The sequence below is a fragment of the Capsicum annuum genome, chromosome 1, assembly GCF_002878395.1.
Source record: "Capsicum annuum cultivar UCD-10X-F1 chromosome 1, UCD10Xv1.1, whole genome shotgun sequence".
Lineage (NCBI taxonomy): Eukaryota > Viridiplantae > Streptophyta > Magnoliopsida > Solanales > Solanaceae > Capsicum > Capsicum annuum.
Window position 1 is genome coordinate 4,018,686 of NC_061111.1, and position 14,391 is coordinate 4,033,076.

The 14,391-nt window shown below is 34.2% G+C and overlaps 2 protein-coding genes across 6 annotated transcripts; one reads left to right on the top strand and one right to left on the bottom strand.

Moving 5' to 3' along the window:
* The first annotated feature begins 2,337 nt into the window (after window positions 1–2,337).
* On the top strand, window positions 2,338–7,390 carry LOC107864851 (probable copper-transporting ATPase HMA5). 5 transcript variants are annotated; one of them, XM_016711271.2, is made up of 6 exons: window positions 3,451–3,675; window positions 4,010–5,404; window positions 5,513–5,767; window positions 5,845–5,967; window positions 6,167–6,652; window positions 6,883–7,390. In XM_016711271.2, the coding sequence occupies exons 2-6, from the start codon at window positions 4,016–4,018 to the stop codon at window positions 7,297–7,299; spliced, it is 2,670 nt and encodes an 889-aa protein (XP_016566757.2). In that variant the 5' UTR covers window positions 3,451–3,675; window positions 4,010–4,015; the 3' UTR covers window positions 7,300–7,390. The 5 variants fall into 5 exon arrangements, with proteins under 5 accessions (XP_047270723.1, XP_047270705.1, XP_016566767.2 ...); XM_047414749.1 differs by lacking the exon at window positions 5,845–5,967 and having other exon boundaries at window positions 2,342–3,675; XM_016711281.2 differs by having other exon boundaries at window positions 2,344–5,404; window positions 6,876–7,390.
* A 298-nt stretch (window positions 7,391–7,688) lies between these two features.
* On the bottom strand, window positions 7,689–13,590 carry LOC107864876 (glutathione S-transferase T1). Its single transcript, XM_016711287.2, has 7 exons — window positions 13,215–13,590; window positions 11,405–11,478; window positions 11,235–11,295; window positions 10,799–10,852; window positions 9,777–9,856; window positions 8,909–9,114; window positions 7,689–8,191 (listed from the first exon to the last, which is right to left on the bottom strand). Exons 1-7 carry the CDS (start codon window positions 13,277–13,279, stop codon window positions 7,979–7,981), a joined length of 753 nt encoding a protein of 250 aa, XP_016566773.1. The 5' UTR covers window positions 13,280–13,590; the 3' UTR covers window positions 7,689–7,978.
* Window positions 13,591–14,391: the final 801 nt, after the last annotated feature.

Below are 14,391 nucleotides of genomic sequence, written 5' to 3' on the forward strand. Positions count from 1 at the left end.
TCTTTCCTTATTTGACAACTTTTTAAAGGCACAATTACCCTTTTACCTTTATTGGTCCCACTTAATTTTAAAAAAAAAAGATAGTGGCACATTTTTTGATAAAGAATAATTTGGTAAACTTTACCAAGTCTTCCCTTATTTCTTAAACTTTGTGCCCTGTCAAATGGCGACACATAAAATGGAACGGAGGGAGTATCATTCGTCAATAATTATCATTCAAACTCTCAAAAGGAAAATTAAAGAGGTAATGTAATTTCGTTCTTCCTTTATTTTTCTTTAACTTTTTAGGAGTTCTATGGAGAACTAGTAATATGATATTTTACGTATTGAGCGTTTGAGAACACTCACAAATTTATTACGTATTCAAATGGCCAATAGGAACATCTCGTAATTTAAACATTTAAATAAAATTAAGAAAAAATAACATAAATATACATCCTAATATACCATATTTATACAAATTTTCACCCTTACAAAATAATTATAAAAATGTCAACTAATTATGAATCTTCGTTGGATGTATCGGGAGTTAATCATGTATCTCGAAAGACCCAAAATCGAAAAAAATATAGTGAAAGTTAATTATGTATCTTTGCAAAGAAAAAAATGTACCTTCGTTGGATGTATTGGGAGTTAATTATGTATCTTGACAGATCCAAAATTAAGATTTTAGTAATCATGCAAAATGTCGAAATTTTTTGTAATTAAACTCCAGTTTATATTGTTTTCTCTAAAATTTATTGACAAATTTAAGAGGCCTTCGACAAAATTTGTTGATATAAACTTTATAATAAATTGCGTACCAACTAAAATTCCATTAATTTTAACTAGTGGTTGCTCGAATTAGTGTGTAATCATCAAAAGTGAAGTAACCCTTCAAATGCTCTCTCCATCCATATCGAATACCCTCAGCCGACTCTAAATATAGAGATTATACAACAACAACAATATACCAAACACATTATTATAAAATGAAATCTGAAAAAAATAAAATGCAGCCGCCAGTGCATATCACTATATCAAATAAAATAAAGTGGTTGTTCCTCATAAATACTAGAGATTATCTCTATCTATATAATGTGGAGTTTGGCTTTCTAACATACCCTACTTAGAAAATCAGCCAATTTACATATAATTTAAATTTCAAGCCTAATCCTTAGCTAGCTAGATTACCTTAATTTTTTGCTTATGTTACACTCTTTTAAGAGCATTTCACTTGTCACAGTTTTGGTTTACTCGTTCTTTATATATTTAACTATCATACTCTTATTTATTATTTTTAATCTCAAAATGTTAATCTCTACCTAATAAATATTCTCTTTTTAATCTCTCAGCTTCAATAATTTTTTTTTTTTTTTAAAAAGAGTTAATATAAGCAATACACAGTATTGGAGTATGTGTAATTGTGTGTGTTCTTTGCTTAAATTTTTTATGCGAATTAGTCAATGTACTCAATTAGACCTTAATTTTCTAAAATGATACGTAATTATTAATTTAGACCATTTATTTTTAGTGGGGATGACAAATAAAGTAATATGAAAAAGTTTTCTACCTATAATATTTAATATGTGATGAAGTCTAGCATGCAATGGCTTATCTAGGGCACAATCTAGGGATTTATGAAAATATATTAGCTTTTCCTCAAATTATATATGCTATCATATGTGCTATTAATGTAGCATGAGCTGAAATTCACCTAACTACTTATTATTTTACTTTACTCAAAATAAAAAATGAAATGAAATTCAAATTGATTGAGCAAAAATACCGTGTTAATCAAAATGTTGAAAAAAAATAGAGAGTTCTCTAGGCTCTTTTCATCAAATTGACAGTTCGAGAAGTCAACAAAATAAAATTCAAATTGATCGAGAAAAAATATTCTCTCTACATGAATATGCCACACCTTGGCTAAATTCGGATCAAAACCCTGCCTCAAAAAAATCAGGACTTATCGATTTTTCGAATTATAAAAATTTATGATTCAATCATGACTAGGAGACCCATTCATTGATCACAAACTTATAAAGATTCTGCACCATCCTCAACTTATATTTTGTTTTAAATTAATTTTATATTATTTTTGTAAAAATCTATACTTTTAGATAAGATGATAACAGACTTCTAACATTCTCTACCTTGAAGAAAAGCATTTAATTTTAATTTATAGAATAACAAATAAACTATTTTTTATACTACTAACAGAGTAAAATGATTTATAACTGCATATATTGTAAGTTTAATTTTGTAATTTGAAAAGGAAAATTACACAAATAACTAACTAAAAAAATATTGTTAGTGCATATATATATATATATATATATAATCCTTATTAAAGAAAACCCCAATATTCAAGTCCTATTCCTCTTTTATGATTGGTTAATCACCTACATAAATATGTGCAAGTGCAACTCAAATGTTTATTCATTTACCCGAAACTACATTCCACCATCTGAAAGTTAAGATGGAATAAAATAATCCAAGTTGGATGAGATAAAAGTGAAATATCATAGGAGAATAAATTTTATCTCAAGTTTAATTCTGAATTATCCCATCTTATCCGGTGTAGAAGACCCCGTAGTGCCTATGTTGTAAGCACCTACATAACACAACACTAGTAGTACTATATATTATGGCAAAAACTTTTGAACGAAACCTATGTGCTTATTTAAGAAAAAGAATATAGAGTTATAAAAGAAAGTGTTATAGCAAGAATCATCCAAACACTATATATCCCAAAAACCTCAATGTCCAAAAGGGAATTCAATTTAAGTTCTTTTTGTGAAATTTTACTTTCTGCTTGCTTTTTGAACTTATGAAGGTTTGGTAATTTTTCAATATATCATGAGTGAAATAATGCATGTGGTGCCTCTTAATAAAATACGTTGTAAAATTTTGAAACAAGTAAGTAGAGAGTGAAATAATATTAAGGATTATTTCACTGATCATGGTACAGTGAAATATGTACCATGAGTGAAAAGATTATTTCTTTCTGGAATTTCAACTTTTACAAACAAGTCTTGCTATAAAAAAAAATATATCAATATAACTCACACCCAAATAATTGTCATGCGATCAAAAGATCATGGGTTCAAGCCGTGGAAACAATTCCTTGTAAAAATGTAAGATGAGGCTACATACAATAGGCCGTTGTGGTCCGATCACTCTCCAAACTCCACATATAACAAAAACTTTAGTGAACCGGACTTCGTTTTTAGTAGGAAATAGCTGACTGTAAAACACTAATCAAATCAATGCTCTCTAGTGGGAAAATATTCTCCAATCTTCTTTTTCTGAAGAACATTATTTGTCACCTTTTCTCTTTTTAGTGTTTTGTGCTGTCTTTTGGATTCTTCATACACAGTTAATAAACTTTCAAGTGCTTCAGATGAGTGCATATAGAAAGAGAGAAAAAAAACACTTTCTTTTAGTAAGTGGATATGACTTTTAGTCATTATCAAAGATTATCCTCAAATGACACTTTGATTAGACAAAGACTAATGGACCTGCCTGCTAAGTATTTATTAAAAGTTTAAAACTTGACTTCTTATTCTAAATGCCTTTTCTATTTAGAAAGTTTAATATGAAGGGAATCTTGAAGCGACGGTAAAAACTGTTTGTGTTACCTATAGGTTCGAGGTTCGAGCCGTGTTCTCAGTCAGTGATGCTAGTGTCAGAGTAAGTTGTCTAAATCACACCTCTTTGGCGTGCGGTCTTTCCCCAGAACCAGCATGAACGCAGAATGCTTTGTTCACTAGGGCTGCCTTAAATATGAAAATTGAAATATACATCTTTAAGGAAAGGAATGTAGTATAATATATCACATGTATAACACTAACACAGTTCAATCTAGTTCAATCTCTCTATGTTTGTTTTAGGATGTGGTTTCTCAAGAAGGGGTCTCTTCTACTAGGCACTATGCTTTTACAGCTATATAATCTTGTGAGGATAGAAAATTCTTCAAGAATCATTATATCACATAGTTGAAAGTGCTTTATGTTAATATGATCAGGAGGAGATGATTCGCGAGAGCAAAGAAGACGTTGGATTTCAGGCTAAGTTGATTGAAGAAGAGATGAATCAAGAGAAGTCCTCTCAAGTATGCAGGATTCAAGTACATGGAATGACTTGTACTTCTTGCTCCACAACTCTTGAATCAGCATTGCAAGTAATCCCTGGTGTACAAGAAGCACGAGTAGCATTAGCAACTCAAGAAGCTGAAATCTGCTATGACCCGAAAATAGTTGATTGCAATCAGTTGTTGGAAGCTATTGCTAATACAGGATTTGAAGGCATATTGATTAGTACAGGAGAAGATAGCAGTCGAATACTGCTAAAAGTTGATGGAGTTAACACTGAGAATTGTGTTACATTGATAAAGAGTTCTCTTCTTGCACTTAAAGGAGTTCAAGAAATAGACTTTGACCTGCAGCTCAAGAAGATATCAGTCTCTTACACAGCAGATGTGACAGGACCTAGAGACTTTATTCGTGCAATCGAGTCAACTGGATCAGGATGTTTCAAGGCATCTATATTTCCTGAGGGAAGAGAGAGAGGAGAACATAGACATCAAGAAATCAAGCAATATCATAGAGCTTTTCTTTGGAGTTTAGTATTTGCAGTTCCTGTCTTTTTTACTTCAATGGTGTTTATGTACATTCCTGGTCTGAAAGATGTATTGGAAACTAAGGTTGCCAACATGCTAACCGTTGGACAGGTTCTGAGATGGGGATTATCTACACCAGTGCAGTTCATCATTGGTCGAAGATTCTACGTTGGTGCCTATATTGCCTTAAGCCATGGTTATGCAAATATGGATGTTCTTATTGCATTAGGAACTAATGCAGCGTATTTTTATTCTGTTTATTCGGTAATAAGAGCTGCTACTTCTCCAACTTTCAAAGCCAGTGACTTTTTTGAGACTAGCTCGATGCTTATCTCGTTCATTCTACTTGGAAAATATTTGGAAGTTTTGGCTAGAGGAAAGACATCTGAGGCCATTGCCAAGCTCATGGATTTGGCCCCAAAGACTGCAACACTGCTAACTCTAGATGACAAAGGGAATGTGGTAAATGAAGAAGAAGTTGATAGCCGATTGATACAAAAGAACGATGTGATTAAAACCATTCCAGGTTCAAAAGTAGCTTGCGATGGTCTTGTCATCTGGGGACAAAGCCATGCAAATGAAAGCATGATAACAGGAGAATCTCGTCCGGTCACTAAAAAGCCGGGTGACATGGTGATTGGAGGAACTATGAATGAAAATGGGGTGTTACACATAAAGGCAACAAGGATTGGCTCAGAAACTGCTCTATCGCAGATTGTTCGGTTGGTTGAATCAGCACAAATGGCTAAAGCTCCAGTGCAGAGATTTGCTGACCACATTTCCAAGTACTTTGTGCCTCTTGTGAGATTAAGCACCCCTTACATGTCATTGTTGTCAATATGTATATATATAACTAACCAGTCATATATTAGTTTGGCTGAAAATAAATGATTTATTCCGATTTCTCAGGTCATTGCTCTCTCATTTTGTACTTGGGTTTCTTGGTTTTTAGCTGGAATTTTTACTTCCTATCCAAGAGCTTGGATTCCTTCTTCAATGGATAGCTTTGAGCTTGCCCTGCAGTTTGGCATTTCTGTCATGGTGATAGCTTGCCCCTGTGCACTCGGTTTAGCTACTCCCACGGCTGTTATGGTGGGTACTGGAGTCGGCGCTTCCCTTGGTGTCCTTATTAAAGGTGGTCAGGCATTGGAAAGTGCACAAGAGGTCTGAATTCAAACTCTCTTCCTTTTAACAATCCAAATTTTGTTAATGAAGTTGTGGTGAACTGTTTCACTCTCCAGGTAAACTGTATTGTTTTTGACAAGACTGGCACCCTTACCATTGGCAAGCCTATGGTTGTCAATACTAAGTTTTTCAAAACTATGGTACCTCAAGAATTCTATGAACTTATTGCTGCTGCTGAGGTAGGACCTTATCTTGCTTAGATTCTTCATCAGCAAGATCAGTTATATCCTTAACAAAATTTAGCCTCTTTTAGTAAAACTAAAATGATTATTGCTATCTTTTGGAGTTTTAAAGGTTTCAATTTCAATAAAGTTGTTAGCGGTTAGTTAACAAAACTACATCAATTTAAGTGTCTTGTACGGCATGTTAAATTGACAGGTAAATAGTGATCACCCCTTAGCCAAGGCAATTGTTGAGTACGCGAAAAAGTTAAGAGGAAGTGAGGAGAACCTTGCCTGGCCTGAAGCCTCGAACTTTGAGTCCATAACTGGGCATGGTGTGCGGGCTATCATCTGCAACAAAGAAGTGATTTTGGGGAATAAAAGCTTGATGCTGGAGCACGGCATTGCCATTCCAGTTCAAGCTGAAGAAGCATTAGCAGAAGCAGAAGGGCAGGCTCAAACTGGCATACTTGTATCTATCGATAAAGAGCTGATTGGTGTCCTTTCCGTTTCTGATCCATTGAAGCCAGAGGCTCCAGCAGTCATCTCCTTTCTCAAATCAATGAACGTTGAGAGTATGATAGTAACAGGTGACAACTGGGGAACAGCAAATGCCATAGCCAAGCAAGTTGGAATTGACGGAAAATATGTTGTTGCAGAAGCCAAACCTGAACAGAAAGCTGAAAAAGTGAAGGAACTACAGGTAGAAACTTATTCAACTATTCCGCTTTCCATCATTCAAACATCCATATATCCACTAGATAATCCTTAATTACTTAATTCCCATAGTCTAGTCCACACATTATATCCCGTATAACTTGTTTGCTCACCAAACAACTCCTTAATGTATTGACATGATAAATCTTGAAAGATTATGATTTTAATATTAAAATTTTTCTTCACATGATTCATCTGTTCCATTTTAGTACACAGGATTTAGGCAAAGTTGTGGCAATGGTAGGAGATGGAGTTAATGACTCACCAGCGCTTGTAGCTGCTGATGTAGGAATTGCAATTGGTGCAGGCACAGATATAGCAATTGAGGCAGCTGACATTGTTCTTATGAAGAGCAGCTTGAAAGATGTAATAACTGCAATCGATCTTTCTAAGAAAACCTTCCGGAGAATCCACCTCAACTATTTCTGGGCTTTGGGATATAATCTCCTCGGCATCCCAATTGCTGCTGGCGTGCTGTTCCCATCTACTCATTTTCGGTTACCACCATGGATTGCTGGGGCTGCAATGGCTGCCTCTTCAGTGAGTGTTGTTTGCAGCTCTCTTCTGCTGAAAAACTACAAGAAACCTAAGAAGCTGAATACTCTGGATTTACAAGAAATCGTTGTTCAGTAATTCCTGGCTGCTAACGTTGTAGCTAACAAAACTGTCTAATTTTTGGTCCACAGGGAGAAAAGATACAGCCAGTGGATTATTTACTGCCAAATCATGTGCTTCATGTACTATATTCAATAAGAAGAAACCAGGGGGACACTAGAACTAGACATTCACTTTAGGCAAATAAGCACACTTCTTTTTATAAGACGTCTTAATAGCCAGGGGAAAGAAAAACAAAAGAAATGTAAGAAAAAGATGGGAAACAATATCAAGTAGCAAGCTAAAGTGGAGAAATAAATTTGGGCAACCAAGTATTAGGTGTTAATTGGTGTTCTTCAAGTAATACGTTAGAAAGCACCTGAAGTTATAGGAAATAAGGAAATGCACCTGAGAGGCGGCGCTAGAAATAGTTCACGTTGCAAGTGGCATTCATAGATAATATTCAGAACTCATACATTTGATACAGTGAAGAAATAACAGATGTATACCCAAGAGTACGGGAGTCTCAGCTTTTCTGATTACATATTCTGTGGACTAGGATTATCAATTGAACGCTTATTTTTTAAGTACATATACATAAAGAAAATGAATAAGAAAAGCTTAGATCAGAATTCTCCTTCCTGTATCAGCTTTCACATATACACTGTGCATGGTGATACTACGAGCACAATGCATCGCCTGGCTCCTAATTGCTTGCTCACATCTTCGAATGTAAGTCAGGTTTCCTGCTCGATTGAGGAAGGCTACTTCCTACTGCAGATCTTTGCTTATGGAACCTCTCTTTAGCTTTGAAGAGGATGACATGTACCTCTTGGAAATGAGGTTGCATGGCATTCTTTGTGTCATCAATCCACTTCAAAACTCTCTTGTATGGGCCTATTATCCGCTCACGATCCTTCTCATCCAAAACCTAAATTCATCAGAAAAGAAGTTTCCATAAGACCTCAGAAACAAGTATATTCTCCAAGTTTACTCAGTGGATAGACTTCTATCCTAAGAAGAAATCATGAATTCGTCATCAGCTTTAATTCTAAAGACCATATGGAAGCATCTATATGGCACTTTTTTTTTTTGACAAGCATCTATGTGGCACTTCATTATATAAAAAATCAGCATTTCCAAATAAAAATGGCTGGCTGACTGAAATTGATTGAGGAAGTAGACAAATAGAAAACCAAGGCAAGGATGAAAGGGATGGAACAATGGGTGGTATGGGTGGTAACGACCAGTTCTATGAACTTTCAACCCAACCTAGAGTAGAGAATAAAGTCATTATTACCTGTTAGTCTTTTAAAATAGGGACTTAAAAGGTCATCCTCATACCAACACATGCGTTAATATTTAATTTTATTGGAAGTTCATCTAAGATGATGGAAGGGAAGCAACAGCTAACTGTTAACACAACTCTGAATGTCAGTCCCACAGACTACATTTTGAGCAAAAACAATTAAGTCATCATTTCGCATGTATGCATCATTTCCCTCCAGAGGCAAGTGACGTGCACGCAGAGAAGCTTTTTTGAAGCGCTCAAAATTCAAATAATGTCTTAAGCAACAGACTCCTCGTGATAATTTATGCTTGGATTATAAGATGTAAAGCAACAGAAGGAAAGGGAAAATCACTTTACCTCAAGTTGCATAAGCTCACACACTAAGCTAAGATCTGCAATTGAAGGTTGGCCACTTCCAAGCAAAAATTGTCCTTTTTTCTGGAGCCAAACAGACTCGATCTTTGCAAGAGATGTCAAAAGGACTTTCTCAGCTTCTGCTGCTGCTTGTGGATTCAAAGTCAACCCAAAAGAAGGAGCGAGAACAGTACTAAAGACATATGCAGCTGAACACATAAGCACTGCGTCAGAAAACTATTGGAAACAACTAAAAGAGTGGCATATCAAGCTATCACCAAGTAGTAATCAGAGAACTTTGTGGAAGAGACTACTTATCAATAGTTGCGTGGACTCTTCACATTCGATGCCGTACCCGTGTCGGATTCTCCAAAAATACACTATTTTAGGAGAATTTGACATGCAACTGTTGACATTTTTGAAGAGTTCGAGCAACATAGCTTATCATAGTGGTTTTAATCACTGTCATTGTTGAAGAAAAAAAGCCACCATCATTAAGTGGCTAGATTTCACAATTAGAGGCTTGAGAAAGGTCAACTGTTTCAATAGAGGAATCAACTGCTAAAGATAGCCTAAGAAACTGGCAGGACTGCAGCAACTGTCTTGTATTAGGCTACTAGCAAGAATCTTAGCAAAGAGCATTATGACAAGCAGTTGCTCTTTTCTGAAATTGATCATACAAACAAACTTCCTCGATTTATCTCATTTTGGGATACAATTTTAATTCAGGCATAGCCTTAACCTCAAGCATCTTTTTGCCAAGTTCTCACAAATGCCAGAAATCACCACTAATTAACTCAAGTAAGGTCAAGGTAAAGTAATCATAATCTAACTGGAAGCTGAAAAAAATCTCAATATCTGATATAAGCACCTGCACCACGACGCAAGTTAGAGTGATGCCAATCCAACACAGAGTCTACCTTTGCTCTTTTGTATAAGTCAGCTGGGTACCTTCAATAGGATTGTGCAAGAAGTAAGAGATAAAAGCAGAAAGCAAAACTAACCAGAATATACAACCTAAGAGAGTGTACATTAGTCCGTCACTAAGACTGAAAATCTACACTGTTCATAGGTCCACAGATATACACTTTTTTCTTTTTCTCATAAGTTAGTACTTGGTACAGTACAGAGACTTCAATTAACATCTCTTCTCAAATTTTGAAAGCTTGTTTATTATTCGGTGCTGATACTTTATTCGTTGCTGATACTTCATTTGTTCAGCTGGTATTTTCCAATTAGCTATTATGTTACTTGTTCTTCTTTTCTATTGGAATGCTTCTTTGGTTCGTTGGGTAAAAATTTGCCCCCATCTAGTGTTTACACCAAACCAATGTACTTTACCAAGGTTAAGTAATAAGTGAGGTGAAAATGCATATTCATTAACCATAACAAGTTGGTAAAAGAGTATGCAGAAAACTTATGTCATGTTATTACTGGTTTGGTGCAAATGACGGGTTTCTTAGCACAATAAGATGATGTTTTTTTAACAAAACTCTACTAATGTAAGTCCCAGTTAGAAACACAACACGCAATTAGCAATCAAATAACAGATACATATGGGATTAACTTCTCACAGATGCCAACTGCAGAATAGTTTCATTTGTAATTCCAATTGCCACGTTCAGAGGAAGATGCAATATGGGTTCCATGGATTCTGCTAAACCCAACATTTTTAACATGGAACTTAGATATATATGCGATCACTAGTTTTTTTAATAACTATTAAATTCTTAACTGTAGCGGTGGGAATAAAATTGAACTCATCACGTTCAGACCCTGGATCTGCCTGGGATCGTATTCCATTTCAAGACCAAGAGCTTTAAAGAGCACTTGTTTCCATGATAAAAAAGCATTTGACTAAAGTAAATACTGAAAATAAGAAGCTGCACTTACCAATGATCTGCAATTCCTGGAAATGCACAAGCCAGATATTTAAGAATTGCATGACTGCAAGCACATATAATCAGTTAGCTTGCTTTAAACGTATCCAAGTTATAAAATACTTCACGTGAAACTCAGGAAAAGATAACGTTGTCCTATCTCCACATGCATTGTCCACAATAGTTACTTGTGCTGGCATTGTGCTCGCCCACTACATACAAATCTTTACAGAAAACGTTCTAAACTTAACAGAATGAGTATTTCCTAATTTTGGTTCTCGTAGTATACATTCACAGGTGAACACATCAAACTATGAACTTCTAGGAGATAAATGACTAAATATAAAGCTTTAAGATATGTGAAAGTACAACATATACAGCAAATAATAGACGTTAACAACATTGAGATATTATGAAATGCTGAATTTTCTGTTCAAGCAGAACATTACCTTTCGGAAAGCTTAAATCTTCCATCCATTATAGCTGGTACTTGCTTCATGGGGTTAATTTCTGAAGATAAATACAGAGGAAACTGTTTAAATTATCTTGAAACAAAGAAACACATATTATCTCGAAACCATTTTTCTAGCGAAAAGTAGAGTTAATAGAAAAGACAAACCTTTAAATTCAGGAGACAACTGCTCACGCTTGGAGAGATTTATGCGTACCTCCTCAAAGTCTATTCCATTTAACCTTTTGTGGAAAATTAATCATTAAAAACACCATTTTGGAGCTTCAAAACTAGAAACAGAATATCCAGGAAAACAACAAAACTTTCTTCCATTAACTTTCTGATAAAATTATACAATAAAATCCCTTATAAGATCCGAAGCTACAAAGACAATCATGGGAATTCAAAGAAAACAAGAGAAGCTCATGTTAAGCTCCGAAGCTACAAAGACAATCATGGGAATTCAAAGAAAACAAGAGAAGCTCATGTCTACTTAAAAATTCAGCTAATACTCAAAAACACACCTAAAGTATCTCGATTTTTTTTTTGAGTTTCCTACCTGAACTATCAGCGTTAAGAGTTTCTTACCTAAACTATCAGTGACTATTTATCAAACACACCCTCAACTATCATGTATTCCCTTTTCCAACTTAAAATATCACCATTATTCAAATAGCAAAAGGGAACAATTGATAGTTGATGTGTGTTTGATAAATAGTATGTGATAGTTCACGTAGAAAACACAGATACCCGATAGTTCAGATATGAAACTTCAAAACTGGAATACTTTAAGTGTATTTTTGACCCTTCACTCTTAAATTTTTGGAAGATCAGTCACTAACTCAAGAGTATTCAAAAGAAACCAACAAACTATAAAAATAAAGCTCCCACTATGCACGGGTCTGGAAAGGATATATTCAATGAAAACAAGAAAATATTGAAACTTAGAGTTCAAGGAGAAACAATACGACTATTAATTAAAAATGGGATCTTTACATGAAAAGCCGAGCAGATTTACTGTTTATTTTTTCTAGCCAATATACATACATGGTACATTATACACTTAGGGCTTGTTTGGTTGGGAAAACAAGTTATCCCCAGATAACTTATTCCGGGATTGTTATTCCACCCTCAATATGGATCCTGCTATAAGTTATCCCGCAATTTTATCCCAACCGAATATGGAATAAAATCATCTTAAAATTAATCTTGAGATTAGTTTCCCTTATCCCTCATACCAGACGGACCCTTATTATATCCGATCATACACATATATACATGGATTATACTTATCTTTAGTTTAATCAATTAGGTGCCCAACTATTTAGATTAATTCTTCTTCAAAAAATGATCTTTACATAAATAGCTCAATCAACCTTAAAAAGCAGCTCAGTATACTAAAGCTTCCGCTATACCTAAAAATACTTACTTGACGAAAATGATAACACTATAATCCTGAGATAACTAATCGTGTGATAAGTTATCTTGCGACTTTATCCCAACCAAACATGAGACAAACTCATCCTAAAATTAATCGCGAGATTTGTTTTCCTTTAAATAAGGATCTTTACATGAATAGCTCATTCAATCTTAAAAAGTAGCTCGGTGCACTAAAGCTCCCGCTACACGTGAAAAATACTAACTTTCAGAAAATGATAACTATAATAAGTTATTCTGCAATTTTATACCAACGAAACATGAGATAAACTCATCTTAAAATTAATAGCGAGATTACTTTTCCTTTAAAAAAGGATATTTACATGAATAGCTCATTCAATATTAATGCACAGGCCGATGTACTAAACTGCCTCTATAAGTGAAAAACATACTTACTTGCAGAAAATGATAACTATAATAAGTTATCCCGCAATTTTACTACTACCAAACATATCCTAAAATTAGTTTCCCTTACGAAAAAGGATATTTACATGAATATGAATAACTTATTCCCGCTATACATGAAAAAAAAAATACTTACTTGCAGAAGATGATAACTGCGCGAGAAGGCTGGGACATACGATCTACGTATAATTTCAGCGCCATCTTTATAGATCAATTGGTATTTTTGGAACACCGGAAAATAACTCCGACGTTTCACCGGCGGCGACGGTAGCTGAATATGTGGACTTTTCAGATTTCTACTGCTAAATTTGCTGCCATAGGCAATTGGTTAGCTAAGGTTTGGGTGGGATCCACCTAGATAAGGTTAGACTCTAACATTAGCCAAAATCAAACACTTAAAAGGTTGTTTGGTTGGAAGATTGAGTTATCTCATGTATCTCATCCAGGTGTTCATGGTTTGGTTAAAAACCAAACCAAATCCTGAATTAAATTAAATTGATTAAAAAATTGATATTTAATTTATATATATATATATATATATACGCATATATAAATTATTATATATTATTTATAAATAAAATATAAATATTTTTTTAATTTTAATCATGAATTTAACTTTATCCATAACACTTTTAGTCATATGTCTCCATCTAGTTGATGGTGCGTTATGAGATTCTATATGATTTTCGTACTTTGAATGACAAATGATACTAATTGTGAAAATTATCTTATTATCTATAAAACTTTATAGGTGAATTTTATTAGACTATCGATAATCACTAGTTTTGAACTTTCTTTTTGGTCCCTATTAAGCAAAAAAGTTATGTATTCATCTTTTGGGGTTTATCATATCATTCTCTTATATTTAGTTACTAAATACTTTTGTAGAAGCGTTCATATGGTGTTGTTTATGACTTTGCCTAAGAATAATACTAAATTGACATCTTAGTTCAAGGTTAAGGAACAACACTTGGTTGACATCTTATATGTTGGATTGATTTTTTTAAGAAAAATTTCAAACAAAGTTATAAGCCGAAAAATCGAACCGAACTAAACCGATAAGAACCAAACCGACGGTTATTTTTTGTTTTGTTTTGATTTGGTTTTAGAAATTTAAAAACCGACTAAGTTGGTTTGGTTATGATTTTGACTAATAACCGACTCATGAACACTCCTAATCTCATCCAACTAAATATAGCAGGAATAAGTTAATCTTAAAATTAATCTCAAATTTAGTTATTCCTTGTTCCTCTGACCAAACAATCCCTTAGAGTGATTTGGTGTAAGATAAAAAATATAATAATTTTTAAATA

What these genes read in the sequence shown, in the direction of transcription:
- LOC107864851 (XM_016711271.2), top strand. Translation starts at nt 4,016, where the DNA reads ATGATTCGCGAGAGCAAAGAAGACGTTGGATTTCAGGCTAAGTTGATT. An exon ending in CATTGGAAAGTGCACAAGAG is followed by an intron (nt 5,768 to 5,844) that starts GTCTGAATTCAA and finishes TTCACTCTCCAG; the next exon opens with GTAAACTGTATTGTTTTTGA. An exon ending in AAAAAGTGAAGGAACTACAG is followed by an intron (nt 6,653 to 6,882) that starts GTAGAAACTTAT and finishes TTTAGTACACAG; the next exon opens with GATTTAGGCAAAGTTGTGGC.
- LOC107864876 (XM_016711287.2), bottom strand. Translation starts at nt 13,279, where the DNA reads ATGGCGCTGAAATTATACGTAGATCGTATGTCCCAGCCTTCTCGCGCA. An exon ending in GTTGTCTCCTGAATTTAAAG is followed by an intron (nt 11,296 to 11,404) that starts GTTTGTCTTTTC and finishes ATTTATCTTCAG; the next exon opens with AAATTAACCCCATGAAGCAA. An exon ending in CCAGGAATTGCAGATCATTG is followed by an intron (nt 9,857 to 10,798) that starts GTAAGTGCAGCT and finishes ATCCTATTGAAG; the next exon opens with GTACCCAGCTGACTTATACA.